At 51.2% G+C, this 24,479-nt stretch overlaps 1 protein-coding gene across 1 annotated transcript; it reads left to right on the top strand.

The window, feature by feature from the left end:
• The first annotated feature begins 903 nt into the window (after nt 1–903).
• MMP28 (matrix metallopeptidase 28) lies at nt 904–23,801 on the top strand. Its single transcript, XM_016207044.2, has 8 exons — nt 904–1,063; nt 11,625–11,704; nt 11,920–12,107; nt 17,564–17,788; nt 19,777–20,022; nt 21,366–21,515; nt 21,834–22,001; nt 22,798–23,801. The coding sequence occupies exons 1-8, from the start codon at nt 953–955 to the stop codon at nt 23,190–23,192; spliced, it is 1,563 nt and encodes a 520-aa protein (XP_016062530.2). The 5' UTR covers nt 904–952; the 3' UTR covers nt 23,193–23,801.
• The last annotated feature ends 678 nt before the right edge of the window (nt 23,802–24,479 follow it).

The following is a 24,479-nucleotide window of genomic DNA, read 5'->3' as shown; positions in this document are numbered from 1 at the left end:
TTTGCTCTCACTTTATTGATGAGGAAACTGACGCTCCAAGTAGTTAAATTCCTTTGCCAAAGGTCACCCACAGTGCTTGCAGGCTACCATTTATTAAACTCGTATTTCCTCATGCCAGGCGCAGGGCTGAGTTACTTGCAGGCATTATTCTCTCATGAAATGACATGATTCTGGCTGGACTTCTTATTATCCCGGGTTAGTGATGAGAAAAGTTGGTTCAGGGAGGGTGGTTGACTTGCCCAAGACCACACAGCCAGCAGGTAGTTGAGGCAGGATTCACAAGGCTCGCAAAAAGGCAGGTCTGGAACTCAAATTCAGTTCTTCCGACCCCGGCCCGGGGCTCCTTCTCTCCCACTCCAGGTTCTTGCTCCCTGCCAGCCTGGCTGAAACAATCAATGACCCTCAGGTAGGCCAGGATCCCCCTTACAGAAGTCGTAGGTAGCTATCATCGCCAGGAAAAGACTCTTTCCCCCACCCACCGACCCTCTCCAGAGAGATCTGGATACACTCGAGGTGGCGGGCGAGAGAACGGGGTCTGCGGAGCGGCGGCGGGCACCGGGCGAGGCCGTACAGCCTGCGGAAGAGGCTCCGGGACCGCTGCGCGTTCCAGCGGCTGAGTGGGGTGGGTGTGGCCGGAGAGCCGGGCTCCCGCCCCCTCCTCCCTCCCCCGCCTTCCTCCCTTGCCTTCTAGGTCCCGGGGCCGGCAACTCACTGAGCAGACACTGCCCGGAGCTGTACAACCTCAGACCCGCTCCAGGCGGAGCGTCCCTGAGGAGCCGCGGAGCGCGCGGAGCCCGGGCACTGGCGCACCGCTGGGACCTTCCCGGTCGGCGCCGGGCGGCGCAAAGCCGCAGCATCCGCGGCGCCCCGGGCACTGCGGGCCTCGGGCGGGCGTCCCCGCGCGCCGCAGCCCCACATTCCACCCTCGCTCCGCCGCAGGAGCGGCGGCGAGATGGCCGCGCGTGTGGGCCTCCTGCTGCGCGCCCTGCCACTGCTGCTGTGGGGCGGCCTGGACGCCCGGCTGGCGGAGCGCGTAGGCCGGGAGCTGCACCGCGAGGCAGAGGTAAGGGGTGTGTGCGGGGCGGAGTGGGTCCGCGGGTCCGCGACCCGCCGGAACTTCGCACCAAGGCCCCCCAGCCGTCCCACCTGAGCTGACAATCTGCCTGACCCTCCCCCTGTCCTCCGCACCCTTCACACTTGCACACAAAGAACCTGCGGGCAGCATTCTCCCCCGTGCCAGGGCTGGGACCACACAGGCATGCGGATCTGCATGGATGTTCCCCGGACGGGAGAAGGAGGGAGAGACATGATGGGACAAACAGGCAAGAGCTCAGAGAGAGGTTGGAGCCCCTGCCCCTCACCGCCTAAGCCACGGAGACTTGGCAGTTCATTCATCGGATGCCCCTAGCGGGCCCCCGAGCGTCATACACTGTGCGGGCCCCAGATTGATGTGGTGGAGAGGGCACCGCTGACTGGGCTGGGACACCGGTGACAGAACTGGCTTTTCTGGGCAGGTGCCGCCACTAACCAGCTTGGGCGAGTCAGCGCCTGAACTCAGAACTAGTTTCTTCAACTGTGAAATGGGTGAGAGTATTATACTGCCCTGAAGAGTTGCTTCCGAGGGGGCTTTAAACAGTGCTCCTGGGCTGAACTTAAGAAGAGGGGGCAGGGAGATTTCCCATTTCGGTTTCCTCCTTTGGACTCAAGTGCTTGCTGTAGACTGCATAAGCAAGTACTTTTTGTGAGGCAGGAGTGGGGGTGGACTTGGGACATCTATTTTCTAGATTAAGGCGATTGTAATAATACACCAGTATAATTTCTTTCTTCTCCGAAGAAGCGTTTCTGTCTGTGTTCTTAGCTCTTCGCAGGAATAGGACTGGGGTCTCCACTATTTAAGGCAAAGAGATGCCAATGAGTTCTAAATTACTGAGCCCAGCACTCTGCCCTGAGACTCTTGCTCACCTAAGAGCATCATTCCTTAAAAAGAAAAAAGAGCATCATTCCTGCTCTAAAACTGCCAGTTGAGAGCTTCTCACCATCCTCCCACTCCTCTTGCCTAGAAGAGGCAGGCTGAATTGGGAAACCGGAGGAGGGCCCTCTCTGAGTCGTTCCTTCCATCAGCCAGCTTCTATCACTGCTCTGGAATACCTGGGAAAGACCCTGCTTCAACAAGAAGGTCCTTTCTCAAACTCCCTCGCCCCCTCCCCTTCCAAGCACTGGTCTCTTGCTTTGTGCTCTCTGTTTATGCACACTTAAGAATCACTTTGTTTCTCTGAGTTTAGAATCTTACAACATCAAGGGCAGAGTCCTTGTGGCCCCAGGAGAAAGCTTCTGTCTACCAAGCCAAGTCTTGTTAAGAGTCCCACCCCACCTCCCCTAGAGTCCAGGTCCCAGGCAATCCTTGGCAGGAGAACAGAGACAATATCTCTGCCGCTCATGCCTGTGGTGGCCCCAGATGGAGAAAATTTCATCTTGGGGTGTGCTTGGGAAATGTAATATCTAACAGATTGAGTCTCTTTCAGTCTATTTAACACAATTGGGGGGAAGGGGATTTTTAACTCTGAAAACAAGAAATATTTTAAAAGCATAAAAAACTCTGGAAATGTGTAATGGGTGCGTAGTGCCTCCATAGGCCTATGCACGTACATATATATGCATACATATGTAAATGGATATGTGTGTGTCAGTATGTCTATATGTGTTTCTGTATATGTATGATCAATTGCATGGTCTTCAGTGTCAGACGGACCTGTATATAAACCATAGGTTTAACCTCTACGGACCTCAGTTTTCTTCTCTGTACAATGGGGGTTAATAATGACTATTTCACAGGATTATTGTGTGTTTTCATTAAGATCAGCCCAGTCCCTAATACATAGAAATCAGTCTATAAAAGGAAGTTGCTCTCAATGTGTGTGTTTTTAATTCTAAGACATTTTATTTTTTTAAATCCTCACCCAAAGATATTTTTTCCATTACTTTTCAGAGACAGTGGAAGGGGGAGGGGGAAGAGAGAGAGAGAGAGAGAAAATCAATGTGAGACAGACACATCGATTGGTTGTGCAAGCATCCCAGCTGGGCCAGGCCGGGACTGAGCCTGTAATGGAGGTACTTGCCCTTGGCAGGAATTGAACTGGGGACCCTTCAGTTTGTGGGCAAAAGCTCTAACCACTGAGCCAAACTGGCTAGGGCACTCTCAATGTTGTTGTTAATATCTTTACCATTATTTTAGAGAACAGAGTTTCAGAGTCCTGGCTTGGTGATTAGCTCTCCTAAAACAATGACGCAGGACAAAACATACAAGGCAACTGTTTCCAGCATGGAACAACAGACAGCACAAGGCTGTAATTCCTGAGATGGTGTTGCAGTTACTATGGCTACATTACACACTACCCCAAAACTTAGTGAAGTAAAACAACCATTTATTATGTTCATTGATACCGTGGGTCAGAATTTCAAACAGAGCACATCAGGGCAGCTTATCTCTGCTCTACAGAATCTGAAGATAGAATCTGAAGGCTGTTCACTCACCTACCTGGTAGTTGATGCTGGCTGTCAGCTGGGGACCTCAGTTCTTTCCCATACAGGCCTATGCACAGGGTCTCTCCATGTGAGCTAGCTTGGGCTGCCTCAAAATATGGTGGCAGGGTCTCCAGGATGAGTGTTCTGATAAAGAGAAAGGGGGGGAGGGGGGAGGGGGGAAGGAGAGGCAGAGAGAGAGAGAAGCAAAAGAAGCTGTGCCCTCCTTATGACTTAGCCTGGGAAGTTAGGTAGCATCACATCTGCTGAAGCAGTCACAAACCCCAGGTCAAAGAGAAGGAACATGGACCCTTGTGGAAGGAGTGTTGAAGTCACATTGTAAGATGAGCGTGGAAAGGGGTCGTTTAGAGAAATACAACCAGCATAGATGGGAACACACAAACAAAGTAAGTCCCACAATCACTGCAGCTCTTTGCTCAGGTGCAATTCCCTGACCACAGTGCAGGGAGCTAGACCCCAGGAGCACATAGCAGTCCTACTGAGCTCATGGACAGAGGTCAGATCTCAGGACACAGAAGGAAAGGGATAATAAAAACAAGCTGTGTGATCTTAAATTATTTCCTTCACTTCTCCAGGCTGCAGTTTCCTCCACTGGGAAATAAGGGAGTTAATTTTCTTAAATTACTTAAATGACTTTTAAGATTCTCTCTAGTGCTAACATTCTTTGGCTTTGGTGTGTTTGTATGCCTGTGCCTGTGCCTATGCGTGTGTGTGTATGTGTGTGTGTGTGTGTGTGTGTACATTTCATCAGCCTGTGTGTCTGTCTGCCTGGATGTGTCTGTGTTCCCATGTCTCTGTGCATCCCTGTATCCTGTGTGCATGGCTGTATGTGCCCCCTGTGTGCACACAAAGTAATCAAGTTGAGGGCTTTCCGGAGTGGGCTTTGTCTGGGAGGAAACTGACTGCTTACAAAGCTGCATTATGAACAAGTTCATTGTTGTCCACTTAGAAAAACTAGGGCTGCTCACAATGCTAGTGAGTAGGAAGGGCCTCCACTGCTGAGTAGCAAGATTGAGGGTCAATGAATGACATCATCACCCTGGCCCCACTCCCATTCCCAGCCGGGCCCTACCCTGTTCTTGGGTGACACAGACTATCCCAAAGGATCTATCTATCTACCATGTTTTGCTGAGACCTTTCTTAGAACCACAAGGCAAGTATGTCCAGGACCTGCCTTCCACTTGGTAGTCTATGCAGATCTGCACAGCCACTCCCAGTGTGCTGTACTAGAGGAGCTGGGGAGTTTGTTTCTCCAGGGAAACATTGACGCTTCTCTGAAGTATCCACCCCCAGATGCAGTGTCTGCTTCTCATACCCCAGAGCCATTTATTTGACTTTTAGTGAGTCAGAAACTCAGTAGCCCGGGTGTGGAAGCCATTCCCAAGAGCTCAGCTCAGTGACTCATGGGTACAGGGTGAATAGAAGTGCAGGAGAGCTTGTGGAGGGTCCTAAAGGAGCAAGAGTTGGTGGGAAAGCAGTTGTCAAGCCAGCTTGAAAACCGAGAAATCTAGTAAAAACTGCATGGTGGGAGCATGAACAAAGAACAGAGAGACAGGTGGACAACTCTTCCTAAACCCAGCCTTGGTTAGGGCATTATTGTGTGCCTTAAACTTAGCTCCACAGACCTAGCAAAGACCACGGGTCCCTATAGGATTAGAAAAAGTACAAGATGGGGTCTGGATGGACACTGGCAGCTAATATTTCCCGATATCTTTAAGGATGGAAAATGAAAGAAGAAGCAGGAGTATAGTAAGAGGTACTCTAAGCCCTGGCCAGGTGGCTCAATGTGTTGGAGCATCATCCAGTGCACCAAAAACTTGCAGGTTCGATCCCCAGTTGGGGCACATACAGGGGACAACCACTTGGTGTTTCTCTCACATTGATGTTTCTCTCTCCCTCTCTCCCCACCCCTCTTCCTCTCTCTCTAAAATCAATAATAATTTTTAAAAAGGAGGTATCTACATTACACCCAGAACTTTGTAAATATGAAACTAAGGACAAAGGAAAGGAAGAGCAGAGAAAGGAAGTCTAACAGAGGGAAGGGCAAACCTCTGTCCAAAATAATGGAAAGCGACCAAGTTGGTCCCACTGCCCTGAGACCTTCAGTAAATCCCAGGGGCCAGAGAGCAAAAGCTAAGCATCCTGGAATCAGATGCTTGTCTTTGTGAAGTAACATGCTTCCCTCCTGTTGAATACCTGTGGCTTGTCAGACGACTAGTTTGGGGTGTGGTAGGAATATGATCCCAGCCTCTACTGAAAGCCAAGTCCATGGCCTGAGCAGCTTCTTCCCTCTGCTCTGCCCCTGGACCGGCTTGCAGGGGAGACAGAAGGAACCCAGTTAGAAAGAGCCCCAGTTTTGCCTTTTTCTTCTTTGAGAGCTGTCTCCCCAGCGAGGAGAGCAGCTTGGCTCCTGCTCCTTCACTTTTAAAGCCTCTGAGTCACTTGTTTAAATGTGAAATAAGACATCCTGGATAGGTGTCAGAGGGTTCAGACTCACATACTGGTTCTGTTGCTCACTACGACCAAGATACTGCACCCCCCTGCAACTCACTTTCCTCGTCTTTAAAATGGGGATAACAACACCTTTCCTACTCTGTTCTTGCAAGGTGATTGTGAAGCTCAAAGGCATCATCACCCTACAGTTCCTACAATAGTCAAGAGCTCACTTTGCTTCTGATTACCAGAAAACATTTTTATTTATAGGACCTGCAAGGCAGAATGCCAACTATCATCCCTTGCATCTTGACTTGGCTAATCATGCAAAAGATGTATTGAATGATAAACACAGTCACGTAGAGTTACTATGAAAAGCCTAAATCAGAATGAAACATAACATGAGCTGGAATAAATCATAGGTAAGGCAACATGGTTTCTGTATGAACTTGCCATTTTTTCCATTTTTAATTTCTGGTTTCATTTTTGCTGTTGCAATTCTTTGATATGGAGGTTGTCACAGCCACTCTGTGAACAAAGACTGGGAGCTGGCACCTCCTAGACTTCCAGAAATAAAGCTCTGTGACTATAGAGAGGAAAATAATGTTTTTTGTGGGGGTTTTAAAATGTCTTTATTGATTTCAGAGAGAGGAAGGGAGAGGAAGAGAGAGATAGAAACATCAGTGATGAGAGGGTCATTGATCACAGGTTAATGCTCAACCACTGAGCATGCCAGCCAAGCAAAAATAATGTTTTTAATGGGATAGTTATCACAAAGCTTTCCCAAAGCATCTTCTTACTGGATTTTCACAATGCCCCTATAAGGAACATAAGCAGTATTCTTACCCCTGTTTCATACTTTGGGGCACAGAGAAGTTAAGTAACTGTCATTGTTCACACAGCTAATCAGCTGCAGAAGCAAAGTTACAATAATAGACCTACGTGGAGTATATCTTAGCTCTAATCCAACCCCCTCATTTTGCAGAAGAGGAAACTAAGGCCCAAAGAGGTGCAGCGCTTTCCTAAGGACACACAGCTAGCAGCAGCCCCAGGAAAACACTTAGGACACTCAGTCCAGGATTCTTGTCTGCCTGGTCAGTGACTCAGAGTTCCTGACTCAGGCCTGGATTCATTTTGCTACACCTTATTGCTAGTCTTGCCCTGCTCAGAAATGGCCAGAATTTCCCCTACCCTTGGGCATCAAATGGGCTGGGCTCCACACACCCTCACATGACAAGTCAGGACTGATGCAGGACTAGAACCCCCAGAGCTCTGATTCCACTCAGCTTTCTGGATCCCAGGGAGAACCATTTTTGTTTTACCCAAACACTCCCAGCCACTCCCAGGGCTTTTCAGAGGTGACTCCCCAGGAAAGTGGCCCCAGCCGTGACCAAGTGGGTGAGGCAGGTTGGCACCAGCTTTTAAGCCCAAACAGGGTGAATCACCGAAGGGGCACAGCCCTCTGGCTTTCTCTCCATTCAGCTCAAGCCTTGAGCTCCCTGTGAGAGATGCGTGGAGAACAGGGAAGAAAGAAAAACTGGTGTTTTAATTGCATGGCAAAGAGGAGCAGCTCAAGTACTACCTCCATGAAGGGGGACAGGGAGGCCACAGGTGGAGCTCAGAGAGCCGCTGAGAGGACACAGGCCCCCAGGAAACTGCAGCCTGGAAGGGAAATGACTCCAAGGCAGCTAGTGTCCTGCTGAGATGAAAACGAGAGCTCCCTCTCTTGGTCCTGCCTCTTTTCCCAGGATCCCTTTGCCACACTGTCCCCTGCCCTACACCCTGCTCTGACGCAGACAGGATGTTTCTCTCACCTTCGCAGGGGAAAACCGAGGAGACACAGCAAATGGACTTACAGGAGAGGGTTAGGAACAGCTTCAGGGGCAGAGATGTCTCAACCCTGCCTTCTCTTCACCAGGGACATAGGTCTGCCCTGGCTGACAGAACTTTAGAGCAGTCAGCTCTGACAGTATTCAGGGGACCCTTCCTTGTAATTGAAAATGTTTAGATTATAGGTATATTAAACACAAAATAAGTATAAGGGAGTTCTTAAGTCCTGATCATCTCCATAATAACACTTCAGTGCTTTTATGGAAATATAAAATGTCAAATTCTTAAGATTTCTTTTTCTCATTCTTTTCGTGTCTCTTGGCTGGTGTCGTGAACATGTGCTCACTGTCTCCCAGGAATTCAGCTATGCCTTGCAGCCCACAGGGTCCCAGAGACGAGTCAGGAGAAAGGACTTCCCAGGACTTCCCCTCTGATGGACCCCTAGAAAAGACCTCCACCCCCATCCTGCCCTCCACCCCACCTTGTCTGCCAAAGTACCAGGCACAGGCCCAGCCAGGAAACAGGAGACGCCGCCGCTGGTCAATTTCCCCTCCCTCCTCCCCCCAGTCCAAGGTTTTATAGTTCCAGAGCTGGAGCCAACTCCCTGATAAGGGCTGGGTGGGTTTGGGGGAAGGGGCACAGGGAGTGCCAGCCTTGGCCTATGACCCAGCCTCTTCCAAATCACTCATCTGCTTCTATGGAGACATTAATTCCCTGGCTTCCCTTAAAAAAGCCACTCTCTGTCCTCACCAGGCACCTGGCTGGGGTGAGGCAATTCTGGGACAGAGCACCTGAATTGAGAACAGAGGTGTAACTGCCCTATTCAAAGCAGTTTCTGTCTTACAGATGGGTTGCATTCTAAGAGTCTGTTGTCAGCTTTCCCTGTAAGTTAAATCAGCTAGATCAACTGTTCATTGAACATTTACTATATACAAGGCACTATGCTCCATGTGCGTTGCTTTATTTAATCCTTCTGAGAATCCTGTGGGGGTTACTCTTGTTTTCACATTGTGGGTGAGGAAATGGAGGCCCAGAGAGGTTAAGTAATTTGTCCCTGGCCACCCAGCAGGGTCAGGGTTGGGAATAGATTCTGAATTCCAAGCCCAGTGGCTCTTCCACAATGCCACACTATTTTGAGCAGTAATAGTCTTCCAGATTAAGCTACTAGAACTCCTTTAATCCATTACGCATCCCAAAATAGTGCACATGTGCAAAGGGAAAAAAGAAAACCATAGTGCTGAAATTCTAATACATTAGTGCAGAAAAACAATAAAGCAGACTTGGGTGGTGTTCTGTTGTCTAGAATAAGGGTTCCTTATGGAAAGCAGCTTTATTGAGAAGAGAACATGGATGTCCCTAACAGTGGATGTAATGAAACCCACAAAGAGGAGGCTGGATACTTGCAAAGGCTTAGGGGCTTGAGATCCCGGCTCAGTGTCTAGTTTCATTCCCATTATGTGCCTTTTTCTTGAGGCATCAGCTGTGATAGGAGTTGATCGGAGTTAAGAAATGCAGCAGAGGTCCTTACTGTCGTCCCGTACACCAAAAGGTTTCGGGTTCAATCCCAGTTGGGGCACATATGGGAGGCAACGAATAGATGTTTCTCTCTCACCTCTCCCTCCCTCTCTCTCTAAAAATCAATAAATATATCCTCTGGTAAGGATTTTTAAAAAGTGCAGCAAACAAAAGTGAGTAAGACAGAAAGGAAGACAGGAAATTATTCCTGTATAGGTAACAGCAAGGAAGGGTAAAAATTAAGAGATGATGTGTGTCTGCATGAGAATTAAGCAGCTGGTGACATTTTAAAGAATCCATTCATGGGCCTTTATTAGCAAGAAGGGCAAGCAGGGAGCCAAGTATAGTGACTCCCCCGCAGGATAGGACTGGTGATAGGTAAGGACTGTGACTCAGACACTTCTCTCCACTGGCTTTCAAGGACTTGGTTGCTGAGAGAGCAGCTTCCAGGTATGTGAGGGCAGGCAGGGAGTCAAAGGCATTTGCAGTGAGTAAGTAAAAGGCACTTGGGGGATGAGATGTTCTTGTTACACTAATTTCCCTGGGGGATCTCATCCAGATTCACAGCTTCTACATGCTGAGATTCCAGCTTCTCCCCTGAGCTCCAGGACCACACAGCCTGTGCCACTTGACATCATCAGAGTTTATCTTTTTTTTTTTTTATTTAATCCTCACCTGAGGATATTTTTTCCATTGCTTTTTCAGAGAGAGTGGAAAGGGGAAAGAGAGAGAGAGACATCTATGTGAGAGAGACACATCGAGGTACATGCCCGTGGTCAGAATCAAACCCAGGACCCTTCAGTCTGGGGGCTGACGCTCTAACCCCTGAGCCAAACCGGCTGGGGCTAGAGTTCATCTTAATTGCAGCCCCCCCATCTGTTCCTTTTTCAGGCTTCCTCATATAGTAAATGGCTTCATCTTCCAAGGCAAAAATTTAGGAGCCATCCTGGATTTCTCCCTTTCTTTCATTCCCCACCTTGAATCCAGCATGATGATGAAAATGAAACTCACATTTCTTACCCTGGCTGATAGTCTCTCATGCCCTGCTGTTTCACACTCACCACTCCAGCCTTCCTTCTGTTCCTTAAACATGCAACGTCATTCCTAGCTCAGCCTTTGCATTTACTGCTCCCCCTGCCTGGAAGCCCATCTCCCACCTCAGTGCGTGGCTGTTACTTCTGTCTTTGGGACTCACATCAAATACCAGCTCCTTAGAGGGTCCTCCCCTGACCTACTCATGTAAAGTTTCTAAGTTATTCTCAATCACATCACCCGGTTTCTCTCCTATAGCATCAAACCCTCTCCTTTACTAATTTGTTATCTGTGTTTTTATTGTCTGTCTCTGTTCACAAGCATACATATAGGTTCCTTTAGGGGTGTCTGGGTGACCATTGAACCTGGCAGGGTACCTAGTACATTGTATGAATTATCAACCCAATGAATGAAAGGAAGTTGCAGGTTTCAAATTCAAAAAGTACTTCTCCAGAGAGTTAACTTTTTATATAAATAAACCCTAGGGTTGAAGGTAAGGGCATTTGTTGTTCTCCAGCCTTAAATACATCTGCATTTGGGGGGAGGAGAATTGTTTAAGAAGTAGCCAGAATTAGATAATGAATTCCCAATCCATACTTGGCAGAGCCTGCAGGCAACCAGATAAACCCCTGATCCGTATGAAAAATTTTCCTAAAGAGATGAGATGTGTCAGGAGAAGGGCTGAGGTACATGAATAGTGTATATTTACATAAAATTGTAATAGCTACTCTGTATGGAGCCCCTACTAGGCGATAGGTGCTGTGCTAAGTACTTTGTATTTACTATCGTGATTAATTCTCTCTCTCTCTCTCTCTCTCTCACACACACACACATACTACACACACACACACACACACACAACCTGTAAAGTAGGTTCTATTTCTAAGCCTATGTTACAATTGGAGAAACAGTGGCTTAGGGAAGTAGCTTGCTAACTGAGGTTCAAACCCAGGCAGGCCTGACTCCAGAACCCAGACTCTACTGTCCACTCTCCTGCTAGCTTCCTGACAATGCCACGAGATACTCAGGGTTGGGACTGCTTGGCCAGTTTTAGAAATGAAGCTAAGGTTCAGAAATATTGAGCAACTTACCCATGACCATCCAGCTAGTTGTTGGTAGCCTGAGACTAAGTCCAGGTCCTTCTCTTGCTCATAGACCCTGTTGGGACAAGGGGTGAGACCAGGTATGATGTATGTGCCATGGATGCTTGGAAACCAAGGGAAGGGAAAGGATGCCACACAAGTGGGAAAAGCTGATGTTCCTTTCTCCCCCAGGCCTTCCTGGAGAGGTATGGATATCTTGGTGAACAGGTCTCCAAAGCTCCTTCCTCCACGAGATTCAGCAGTGCCATCAGGTAGGATGGAGGACTTGGGGGTGCTGGGATACAAGCTTGGGTCACCTCCTCCCTCCTGGGGGAAGGCTGCCCCTCATGTATGTCCAGGGGGTCATGCTCCATTGTTTCTTCTCTTACCTTACTGCAGCCTCCTGCTGTCTCCAGGGAAGCTCCCCGTTTTCACCCCCAACACCCACCCTCCCTTTGTGGTCCTTTATCTCAATTCCTCCTGACAGGGAGTTCCAGTGGGTGTCCCAGCTGCCCATCAGTGGCGTGTTGGACACTGCCACCCTCCACCAGATGACACTGCCCCGCTGTGGGGTTGCAGATACTGACAGTCAGGCAGCCTGGACCGAGAGGGTCAGTGCCCTGTTTGCTGGACGTCGCGCCAAAATGAGGCGTAAGAAACGCTTTGCAAAGCAAGGTGAGCACTGTGAAAATCTAGCTAGGATAGGATTCCCCACCATCCTGAAGCCCCATCAGGAAAAGGGCTCAGCCGTGGGCTGGGCTTTTCAGTAACCTTTTCCCTAGGGCGGGGAGGGGAGCGCAATGGACAAATAGAGCCTCTCAGACTTCAGGATCCTGCTTGTAAACGCAGGCATTTAAATCCGAATGATACCTACATTGATGAATTTTCACTGTGCAAGTATTTTCCAGAGCAAACCCCATTGGACCTACTTAATTTCTTGATCAGTTTGCTATGCAGGGCAGTTAAACTGTTGCCAACAGATTTCTTTATATTTTACTGGAGTTATTTTCATCAGAATCGGTTCTTTTTCATAAGAATTATTCAACAGAGATGTGATTCATCGATCCATTCGATTTTGTCCATAGTACATTTTTAACAGCTTTGTTGAAATATAATTCACGTACCATACAATTTACCCATTGAAAGCGTACAATCCCGTGGCTTTCAGCATATCTGCAGAATTGTGCAACCATCACCACGATCTAATTCCAGAACACTTTCATCACCTCAGACAGAAACCCTATGCCCATTAGCAGGCCCTCCCCACTTTCCCTTCCCTCCCCCCCCCCCCCGCCAGCTCCTAGCAACCATGAATCTTTCTGTCTCTGTGGACTTGCCTGTGCTGAACATTTCATCATAACACATTTTACACATTGCACTTCCTGCTGTTATGATTTAGTTTTGTGGCTTTTTTTCCTTCCCTTCTCCTCCTATTCCTCCTTCCTTGACCAAATCTAATCTTCCAGGGTCAAATTTACTCATCTAAGATTCATAAAGATTTTGTTCTTCTGTCAGTTCATCAATAACAAGCTTTGCAGTGTGTGATTTAACATCTTGATTGTTTTTATTAAGTCTAATTTTCTTTGATCAATTTTTGCAATTTTCAAGATTTCTAACAAAATGGGGTTGTTTAGTCAGCTTTTCATCTGTAATGAACTTTCCCATGAGCCCTTTGGGCTTATTGCCTCTTTGAATTTGCGTTGACTACTTTTACTGACAATGTCCATTAGGAACAGGACAGGAGGCAGGCACCTAGTTTGTTTTTATTTCTTAGCTAATCCAAAAGGAAATTGTGGGCATTTCCCCTCAGCTGTTGGAGGAGGGCTATTTCCAGGTGCTCGCCAATCCAGTGCAGCTGTGTCTACACTTCCAGCTACCCTGGGTTCCCAGTACTGGCCACTGTGTTCTGGGCAGCAGAGGAGAAGGGCAAGGCATGCACCCAGGAGGCCCTGGTAGAGCAGGAAGAGCAACGTCCCAGAGCTGGGGCTCTGGGTGCAGCTGTGTGACCTGAGCTGGATCACTTTGCTCTGTTTCCTCATCTGAGACACAGGCCCTTTCATGTTGCAAAGAAGAGATGAGCCCTGATAACCAAGGGGAAGTGGCTCACCCTGGCCAGTGTGGCTCACTTGGTTGGAGCATTGTCTTGTACTCAGAAAGGTTTTGGGCTCAGTTCCTGGTCAGGGCACATGCCCAGGTTGTAGGTTCGATCCCTGGTCCGGGTGCCTGTGGGAGGCAACCAATTGATGTTTCTCTCTCCCTCTCTCTCTAAAATCAATTTTTTTAAAAATAAGTTTTTATTGATTTTTAAAAATCAATTTTTAAAAACGGGAGAATACAGTGGAAATTGAGGCAGCCCCAGACACAGACTCAGCAGTGACACTTCCAGGCTAGATTTCATAGAGAATTGGGGTGGCGCCTCCTGGAAATGCAGGCCGTGACCTAAGCACTCAGGATACTTCCCTCCAGCAGCATCTCATCTTCTCATGCCCCAAGGGAGAATCTAATGGAGTCTCTGTTTGTCACTGTCCAATTTGGAGCCTAAGGCACCTCCCAAGCAGGTGGCTTCACCCCACCAGCCTGGCCCCACTTCATGATCTGACACTGACCCCTGGTCAGACAGCAGTGGCCAAGTTAGACAGAGAATTTCCCTCTTGGTCACAACATGACCCACAGCGGCTTCACTTCCTTTCCATCCTGGGTGGGAAGATAGTCCCTAGAAAGAAGCTGTGGTCTTGGCAGGCGCTGAGCACTTCCTGTGCCTTAGGAAAGAAAATGTAATAATAACAGTTAACACTTACTGAGCACTTATGATGTGCCAAGCGCAGTTGTAAACAGATTAGCTCATTTACTCCCATAACAATCCTATTTCCATTATTATCATTTACAGGTGGGCAAACTGATGGACAAAGAGCTTAGGCAACTGTCCCAGGGCCAAAGAGCCAGAGTGTAGCCAAGCCTTCCTGTCACTGGGAGGATTAAGTGAGATTTCAGACGTGGAAAACCCCGGGATATGGGTAGGTGCTTCCCAATGCCAGTGACTTTCCATTACGTGGGTGAATGCTGTGCTGAGGGAGCTGGGCTCCAGGGTGGGGTCACCAGATAAAACACAGGGTTCCCGCTGAATTTCAATTTCAGATCAACAACAAATAATTATTTTGTTTTTATGTACTTATACTAAAATAATTACTTGTTGTTGATCTGAAATTCAAATTTAACCAGGCATTCTATATTCTCATTTGCTAAATCTGGCAACCTCATTCCAAGTGCCTGCTCCCCTCTGCACCTGCAGGGCTGATTTTCAGTCTCCCCGCCCCCTCACAGAGGGGTGGGGAGCACAGGGGTGGAAATGGGGTGGAAAGGGAAGAAGGGAATGGATACTTACTGAGCACCCAGCACATGCCAGGCAGCTTCAGGTTGCTCTTTCATTTCTCCCATGACTTGAGTCTCATCAACCCCACTTTGCAAATAAGGAAACGGAGGGATTCTATAATTTGTTATGTAAGATTGTAAGTAAACGTACTGAGATTCCTACCTTTGTTCTTTCCACAGTAGCAGTTGCCTACTGGGAGTCAGGACTCTAGCCCGGGTCCTCCCCAAGCAAGAAATCTAGCTCTCCTCCCTCCCCATCTCTTTTTCCTTCCCTCTTCCCTGTTGGATTTATTTATTTAAATCCTCACCCAAGGATATGTTTTTATTGATTTTAGAGAGAGAGAGAGGAAGGGAGAGGGAGAGAGAAACATCAACATGAGAGGGAAACATTGATCGGTTGCCTCCTGTATGCACCCCAACCAGGGATCGAACCCACAACCCTGGTATGTGCCCTGACCAGGAATCGAACCCAAGACCCTTCAGTGTATGGGATGATGCTCCAATCAAATGAGCCACACCAGCCAGGGCCCATTTTGGATTTTAGATCAAGGGTGTGGGGTGCAGTGCCAGGTGCTACTATGGTCTGGGGACTGCCATGGAAACAAGCCTTGATCAGCCAGGCATTTGGGATGGGGCCTGAAGGGGCTACCCTGCTCCAAGGACCCAAAGCTGGAAGAAGACAGGGGACAAGGCTCAGGCTGCTGGACGGGCAGTTCCTTCCTTCCTGGCAGGCACACCAGCCACCTACCACCCTGCTCCCCTCTCAAGGAAAATTAGTCATTTTCTCTCAATTCCTTTTCCTAGTTGTCCTCTCTATTACCTCCCTCTATCTCCCCTGAAACAAACACACAATTTCTCAGAAGATTTTTATCCTGCCAGCTGCCATCTTCACTGGCCACCTAAGAGAGAGAGAATTGCCCACCCTCCCTGTTTCCTGCCTTTGAAGTGAGGGGTACCCTAGCTACAAAGAGGCCGAAGGAGCTACCTCATAGTTTCCTAGAAGCTTGAAGGTTGCAGGTGGGGAGTCTGGGATTGGTTACCCACAGCAGGGTGTGAAAGAGCCCAGCACCAGCCAGTCCAGTGCCCAGTGAAGATTTAAAATGCCCTAGAAGTGTTAGTGGCAGCGCCTCTGGACGCCAGGCCTCCCCTCCCTTAGAATCCTTCCCTCTTCCCTCCCTGAGGGTTGGTCACTGACTGGGAGGGGTTGGGTGGCTGCCAGGCCAAACAGGCCCAGGGAGGCAGCATTGCCTTGAATGGAGCTTGGCTCAGGGTTGGGAGAAGGGACATTCCCCTCCCCCACTTCCATGGAGGGTAGGGGAGGGGAAGGGTGCTCAGCTCCTCTGCTCTCTAAGACCCAGCCTTCCATTCCAAGAATTTTAGCTCTTGCAGAGCCCCTGCTTTGACCCACAGGAGCAATGTTTAGGCAAATTTATAAGGCTTTATTTAGTCTTTGCAAATGTGTCTGCTTATCTGTGCGGCATGGAAAATACACTGAATTAGGTGCCAAGGCCTGGGCTCCTACTACTCAGCCTGTGACCCTAGCGGGGGGTCTTCTCCTGGTCCCATATCCCTCAATTAGAGGAGCAGTTGAATAGGAGACAGCTGAGCTTCCACGACTTCACTCCTCTTGCCTGGTTCAGGCAAGGACTTCCCTGGGACAAAGGGGTAGGAGGGCTGAACCTTCAACTGCCCCCCCCCCAAGGAAAGAAGGGGCTGTGCCCACTCACCTGGTCTCCTAGATGGTCAGGCCTGCCCTGCCCACTTGTCACCCATGCCCCAGGGATTTGGTTCATTTGGGAAACTGAGGCCCAAAAGACATGATTTTTGTGTGCTCCTGAGTCTGGGAGTCCTGCCTCCAAGCTGTGTCTTCCATTCCGGATCACAGTGTCAGTCTCTGAGCTTGCAGGGCTCAGAAATAGCTCAGAAAAACTCAGACTGTGGGCCTTCTAAGCACCCTAGTCCTGGGTGTGTGGTGAGCTGGAGCTGGACCCAGACTAGCTGACCTGGGGCTCAGGCCAGAGGCGTCTCAGCCCTCAGGGAGGAACTGCTGTGGTTCTGGGCAAAGGAATAGAAACACTTAACTGAGTGGAGATGGAAAAATTGTTCTCGGTCCCTGACAAAACACACCCTTTGTTCTTATTTGTTTTCATCTCCAGAGTCCCTGAGGAAGTGAGGGGGAGGGCGAGGGGTCAGGGAGGGACCCTGAATAAACGGGTCTTGTGGCGGCTTCTCAGCACAGGCCCCAGGCACTAGAACGGAGGGTGGGAGGGGTGGGAGGAGGAGGGGGTGAGGTCAGGCAGGGCTGTGACCCCGTGGCCCCACCTCTCCTCCAACCCAGCACAGTAGGCAGGGGCTGGGATTTGCTGCCAGCAGGAGGCGCAGAGCGGCTTTCAGGCTCAGCCCAGGCTGTGGGGAAGAAGGCCCCGGACCAGAGGGTCCTTCAGGTGGGTGGCTTTTCCTGGGCAGAGGCTGCATCTCCCCCATCCTATGCTGGAGGACGATGCAGCTTGGCCAAGGTCCTAAGGGACATCCTTAGTCCAACCCAGTAGACTGGGGACTCTCCAGGACAAGGGTAGACAGGTCTATCTGAGAGCAGTGTCTCCCCAGCCAAATGAGGGCCTTCCCACAGCAAGGGCTATGTCTTCTCCACCAGATCAGGGGCTCCCTGGGGGAGGGCCTATCTCCCCATCATAAGTGTTCCTGGGACCAGCCTCAGGCTCTGCAGCAGCCCCAGGCTCTGATGTGGCCTCTCTGGGTGGCAGGCAACAAGTGGTACAAGCAACACCTCTCCTACCGCCTGGTGAACTGGCCCCAGCACCTGCCTGAGCCAGCAGTTCGAGGGGCGGTGCGCGCTGCCTTCCAGCTGTGGAGCAACGTCTCAGCGCTGGAGTTCTGGGAGGCCCCAGCCACAGGCCCTGCTGACATCCGCCTCACCTTCTTCCAAGGGGACCACAACGACGGGCTGAGCAATGCCTTCGATGGCCCAGGTGCTAACAGAGCCTCTCTTCCCCATGGCAGGAGGGGAAACCAACTAGGAGAGGCAGTCAGTCTGTGGAGGGCAGTGGAGCATTCGCTTTCCCTGTGGCCTTGGCCAAGCTGCATCACCCTCCAAAGCACCCTCAGTCTCTTCTTCTATCAAATGGGAACAGTGGTCCCTGCCCTATTATGTGCCACATGGCCATTGGGATGGTCAGATGCGGTTCTGCAGGGAGAGTGCTTTGCAAACTCTAGAGTACTATCTATTCTGGGAGAGCCTTCTGAGGCCCCAACATCCATCTCCTGCCTCTAGACAAGCCCGTGCCTCTCTTGTTCCCCAGAAGTGGCTGTTCTCCAGACTAAGGTCCTAAAAACATCCAGAGGCCACCGCTACCCTACTCCTGCCGGCCCCCAATCCACTGTCACTGTCACTGCCTCAAGGCAGGAGGCGTTCTGCCTGCTACCTGCCACAGAAGCGCTTCACATACCCACTGCCCAAACGGTCCCCCTGTTTGCCCCCAACCTGAAGGCTTCTGGCTGTAATTTAAACTGCCGTCCTCCCGTTCTGCCCAACACTGACCTTCAAAGCCTGAGTGCAGGCTATCTCTGCATCTTCCCAGTCTTCCCCACTAAGGAATCAGGATACCTGATCACCTCTTCAGATGGGCACTTAAGCCCTTGTGTGGCCTGGGAACTGGGGCCCCCACTCCCTTGCACGCTCCTGCTTTCCATCAAGCCCACTCAGAGCAAAGCACTGCCAGGCCCTGCTGCAGGGACCAGGGTGGGGCTGGGAGAAATCTAGGCCTTTCGAGAATCTACATGTAGTACACACATGTGCTTGCACGTAACTCATTTCATCCACGATATCTATGTGAGGTATTTATATCCATCCCCAAGTGGAGTTTGGTAGTTAAAACAGCACTGGACTGGGAGTCAGCCCTCTGATGTGGGACAGGTGCTTTGTCTTGTTGAGTTTAGTCAAAAACCTGCCCATCTGTCTCCCAAGATTATTGTGAGAGTTGAATGGAAAGGCTAATGTTGCTCGAAACAGTTGAAAGCACATTCAAAACAGGGAGCATGTATTCCTCCCACACATGGCCCCCTCTCCGTGCCCTATGAGACTCTCCTGTAACATTAGTCTCCTGACCTTTGTCAGTCCCAGTTGGCCTGGGCTCCAAGAAGGCAACACTGGAAGGACCCTCAACAGGCTTCTAAGCCAACATTATCCCAATGCAGTTTACTGCCCCTGAATAAAGTGAATTGTGAGGGCCGGGCCTTGGAAACTGTATGACTGACAAGCTCCATCTGGGGCAGCTACAAACTTGAGCATCACTGATCCAGCCCAACCTCTGCTCACTCCTATTACAAGCAGGGAGGTAGAGACCCACAGAGGGGCCCTGGCAGAGGAAAGGCAAGAACACAAGAATACATATATTTTTTATTAAAGAAACTGTACATACACATCAACACACCCAGCGTCCAGATCAAGAAGCAATATTACCAACACCCCAGATGGCCCCATCACGCTTCATTCTGGGGTAACCACTGTACCTACTCCTAGATCTTTGAGAAAATAATTCCTATGTAGCATTTATTATATGTAACACACACAGATACACGCATCCCTTTTTAATCCTCAGGGAAAAACCCTGTGAGGAAGAACCTCATTATTATCACTCCCATTTTCAGATCAGGAAGATAAGACACAGAGGGGATAAGATACTTCCCCACGGTCACACAGCTGGTAACTGGTAAAATCAGGATTGGAACCCAGTTTGACCCCATGCTGTATGTACCCCACGCTGCCTCTTAGCATCCATACCCCACAGCCTAGCCATGCGACCACTGCTCCACACTTCAGCTTCTGCCAGACCTAATAAGGAGGGAGGGAAATTCTGCAGCAGAAAACAGGCACACGCCCCAGTGGCATTTGCGTTGGGGGTGGGAACCTGGGCGGTCTCGGACCGTGGCTCCCCCTGACCCCCCGCGCCGCCTGCAGGGGGCGCCCTGGCGCACGCCTTCCTGCCTCGCCGGGGCGAAGCGCACTTCGACCGGGACGAGCGCTGGTCGCTGAGCCGCCGCCGCGGGCGCAACCTGTTCGTGGTGCTGGCGCACGAAATCGGCCACACGCTCGGCCTGGCGCACTCGCCCGCGCCGCGCGCGCTCATGGCGCCCTACTACAAGAGGCTGGGCCGCGACGCGCTGCTCAGCTGGGACGACGTGCTGGCCGTGCAGAGCCTGTACGGTGAGCCCGCCGCGCCCCTCCCGGCCCCAGCCCTGCCCCTCGCGCCGCCCCTTGCCTGCAGTGCTTGGGTACCCGCTCCTCAAATTGGATGCCCATCCTAAGCGCAGGAACCTGCCCTCTCCGGTCACGGGTCCTTCCAAACCCTTAGGCTCCCCTGAAATCTGGAAGAACCTCGAGCTCCTGCTCGACCCGTGCTTGCCCTTTATCAACCCCTATGAACTGGGTCCCAATTCCTGATTCCTGCCCAACCCCCGCCTCCGCAGTTCCTCTCACACCCCTGTCCCATCACCCACTTCCAATCCTCAGTCCCGCCTCTTCCCCCAGACCCCAGACCCCAGGTCCTGCTCCCAGCTGTGCCTTTCCGTCTATCCCCCAACCTTCCCCCTCCATGACGCCGATGCCCACTTCCCCCCAAGCTTGCACTCAGGAAGATCTCCCCCATAAAGAACTGGCCTGCGCTGCCACCCCGGGACCTGCCTGGCCCCAGGCCCTCCTCAGCACCTCGCGCGGTCTCCCTCAGTGCGTAGTGCGGTGGGCAGGACCAGAAGCCCTGGGTTCAAGTCTCTGTTCCTGACTGGTAGTTGCTCTTGGGCAAAGCATTTTCCCTCTGAGAGCCTTCAGTTTTACCTTCTGAGAAAATGGATAATAATTAAGGCCCTGCTTACCTCTCAAGGTTGTTGTTCTAGGGAGTATGAATATGCTTTGTAGCCTAAGAAACCTACACAAATGTAATAATAAAAGCCTCTATTTCATGAGTGTCTACCGTGGGTCAGGCACTTAACAGACTCACAGCACACCCATGAGGCAAGTATCTTTTTGTCCACAGTTGAGAAGAACAGGGGTAAGAGAGGTTAGGTAACTTGTAAAAGGTCACACAGCTAGGAAGTTGCAGACCAGGGTTCAGGAGCTGGTGCCAAATTCGAAGCTTCCTGGACTCTGCTTCACTGTCCTAAGTGAAGTATAGTGACCTAATTATCTTAAGCGCTGTGATTAACACAGCTTGGGCGCCTGAACTCCGCGCCCATGCCATCCATCTGCTTTGTCCAGGACTCAGAGAAGAGTACGCTTTGCACGTCTTAGTTCCAAACCCTTGTTTGGTCCCCCGCTTCAATTTTACCGGTCGGTGCCTCTTTCACAGACTGTTTGATAGGAGAGAGGGCTTCTGAGTTTAGCGCTGCGGTTAACACCACCAACCAAAGACAATTCTTAACCCCCTACCCCTGCCCTCCTTCCCTGCCCCTCATATCAGATCATGATGAAAGGAGCCAAGGGGGAGGTCTTGAGCCCTCAACACCTCCCCCCAACCACTGCACGTTCTCTCCCACGTCTCCTTCCCCATGCAGGGAAGCCCCAAGGGGGCTCTGTGACTACCCAGCTCCCGGGAAAGCTGTTCACTGACTTTGAGGCCTGGGAACCCCACAGACCCCAGGGAAGTCACCCCGAAGCCCAGGGTCCTAAATATTGCCACTCCTCCTTCGATGCCATCACTGTAGGTAAGAGGATCCCATCATGCCTTGATTCCTCCTCCCTCCTCCCCCACATCTCCAGGGGTCTCCAGAGCTGGAGTTTAGTGGGGGGCGGAGGTATAAATGATAAAATCCAGAAATCCCAAGCCACAAGGATTCTGCAAGGTGACAAGCTCACGCCGAGCTAAACACTTTCCCCTGCACGCTGTGCCTTCTACCCCAACTGTGCACACTGCATCCTCTCTGGTCAGTTGGGGAGTCTGGGTTCCAGGGAATGCACTTTCCCCGGAAGGAAGGCAGGAGGCTGATGGTCACAGCTCAATTCTCTCTTGTCTCTCTGGGCAGACGGGCAACAGCGACTGTACATTTTTCAAGGGAGCCACTTCTGGGAGGTGACAGCTGATGGCAATGTCTCAGAGCCCCGCCCACTGCAGGAAAGGTGGGTCGGGCTGCCCCCCAACATTGAGGCTGCTGCAGTGTCGTTGGAGAATGGAGACTTCTACTTCTTCAAAGGTACCAACTCTGGGGCAGATGAGAACACTGAGACCTACAGAAGAAAGGTGTCCTGCCCAAGGTCAAAAGAGGGGAGGCATCTCAATTCCCTGTGGCCCGAGGAAACTCTACCAGGAGATTCCTTTAGTGGTAGATTGGAGAGGGGGGTGTCAAGGTTGTTCTAGAGAGAGAGGGTGGAGAGTTTCAGAGAAGACTCTAGAGGGAAGCTGAGGACTACTCCTGAGCTGTGCAATTCAGTGGGCATGTCACTTAACTCTTGGAGCTTGAGTTTCTTGAATGGAGAACACCATTCCTCGGGTGTGTTGGGGCAGGGGGATGGAAAGAGCATGTCTGAGCAGTGTGCGGTGTAGTACCTCGGTAGGTAGCGTCCATCCATTCATTCAAGAAAGACTGAGTGCCTTCTTATGCCCAGATACAGTGGAGGTGTTGGGATACCATAGTGAACAAAACAAAACTCCCTCCCCTCCTAGAACTATTAGTGGTAATGGCAGTGAAGTAATCCCCTGGCCTTCCCTGGAGTCCAGTCCTCACCCAGGGACACCCCTCACCCCCCATCCAGGGAGGGGGCGGATATGTTCCTTTAGCACTATCTGCCTTCTGCTGACCCCTGCTGGAAGTCCAGGCCACAACAGTCCCTCCTCTACTGTTTGTAACTAAATATTAGTATGATCCATTTTATCACAAATATTAACCACCTTGGGCTCCAACACAAGAGGGAGTAGGGGGAACAGAGTCAGGGTGCAGGACCAAAGGGTGAGAGCTGCCAGCTCACCCTGGCTCTCCCAATGCCCCACAGGGAGTCGATGCTGGAGGTTTCGTGGCCCCAAGTCAGTGTGGGGTTCTCTGCAGCTGTGCCGGGCAGGGGGCCTGCCTCGCCACCCCGATGCGGCCCTCTTCTTTCCTCCTCTGAGCCGCCTCGTCCTCTTCAAGGGCGCCCGCTACTACGTGCTGGCCCAAGGGGAACTGCAAGTGGAGCCCTACTACCCCCGAGGCCTGCAGGACTGGGGTGGGGTCCCTGAAGAGGTCAGCGGTGCCCTGCCCCAGCCTGATGGCTCCATCATCTTCTTCAGAGATGACCGCTACTGGCACCTGGACCAGGCCAAACTACGGGTGACTGCTTCAGGCCGCTGGGCAGCAGAACTGCCCTGGATGGGCTGCTGGCATGTCAACTCAGGGGGCGCCTTGTTCTGAAGGCATCCCCACCTCATAGTGAACTTTCGGTGCTTTCATGGCCAACGTGTATCCCCTGTCCCAGGGGCAGAAACTGCTTTGGAAGTCTGAGCCTCCCTGAGGAAGACACAGCAGAGAAGTTTGTCCGCATTTGTTCCCTGGAGAATGTGGCATTGTCTTGGTGCTGTCCCCACCACATGGAACTGGGGCTGGGATCAATCCAAGGAGGAACCAAAAAGGGTCCCAGACCCCACAGGACTCTTTCCTCCCCAAGCCTGGGGATTTTGTTTCTTCTGCTAAAGGTGCAGTTCCTGCCTATGAGGCAGCAGCACTGGGCAACCAGAGAGGATGCACATCTCAGCAGAGAGGTTGGGACCGCTTTGCAAGACTGTCACCTTCCTTTCAGGACCTTCTGGCTCGATTCTTGGAGAATTGTATCATATTTAATCAGAGGCCTCACCCCCAGAAAACCTGGGTAGGTTGGGTACAAGGGTCTCCAACCTCAGAGGCCCTGAGGGGGTCAGGACCCAGAGCAAGAGGGAGACTGATGCAGTCCTGCTGAGCCCCCGCTTTTTGTGGAGGCTGGAATAAAGAGGTGTCCCCAGCTGGTGGGCCTGGAGGCACAAGTCAGCCTTCTTTGGAATAGTTTCCAGTGAGAGCAGGTGGACATGGATGCCGATGAGGTGGAGGCTATGTTCTTCCTTCTGGCCAAGCCCAGGCCAGCGGGCTGTATGTGTGTGTGTGTGTGATTGTGATGGGAAGAGGGAGCCTCAAAAAGCTAAATTTCCTTGCCCCCTCCCCTCACTCCTCAGGCCAGGTGGAGAACCACCTGTGGCAGGGAGAGAACAGGCTTCTTTGGAGGTCTGCACCGCTGCAGGCACTGGGGGCTCTGCGGGCTGGGGGAGCCTTGTGCTCACAGTGGCTCCATTCTCCAGCCCACACAGGCAGCGTTCCAGGAGTTCCTCCTGGCTGGCCAGGAATAGCTGGGATTCCTGGAGAAGGAAGCAGCTCCCCCAGCCTCCCTGTCTTCTCTGCCTCAGCCAGTCTCAGCGTTTCAGCATCTGGTTCTCAGATCCTTCCCCCTCTACACCTGCTGGTGCCTCATTTGCACGCACATTGACCTTAGCACATTGACCTCAGCCAGACCGGGGCTTCCAGGGGAGGGGGAGAATGGTTTGGCGAGGTTCAGCCCTCTGCTCCCCACGGGCATTCCTGGCCCTGTGCCTTCATTTTTTTCCTCTGCGCGGGGGGGGGGGGGGGGGGGGGGGGGGGGGGGGGGGGGGATGGCCTTTGACTGCCCTTGGATGC

This window comes from Miniopterus natalensis, chromosome 17, assembly GCF_054644295.1.
Source record: "Miniopterus natalensis isolate mMinNat1 chromosome 17, mMinNat1.hap1, whole genome shotgun sequence".
NCBI lineage: Eukaryota > Metazoa > Chordata > Mammalia > Chiroptera > Miniopteridae > Miniopterus > Miniopterus natalensis.
Note: the sequence above shows the minus strand (reverse complement) of the source record. Positions and strands in the feature narration are given on the sequence as shown.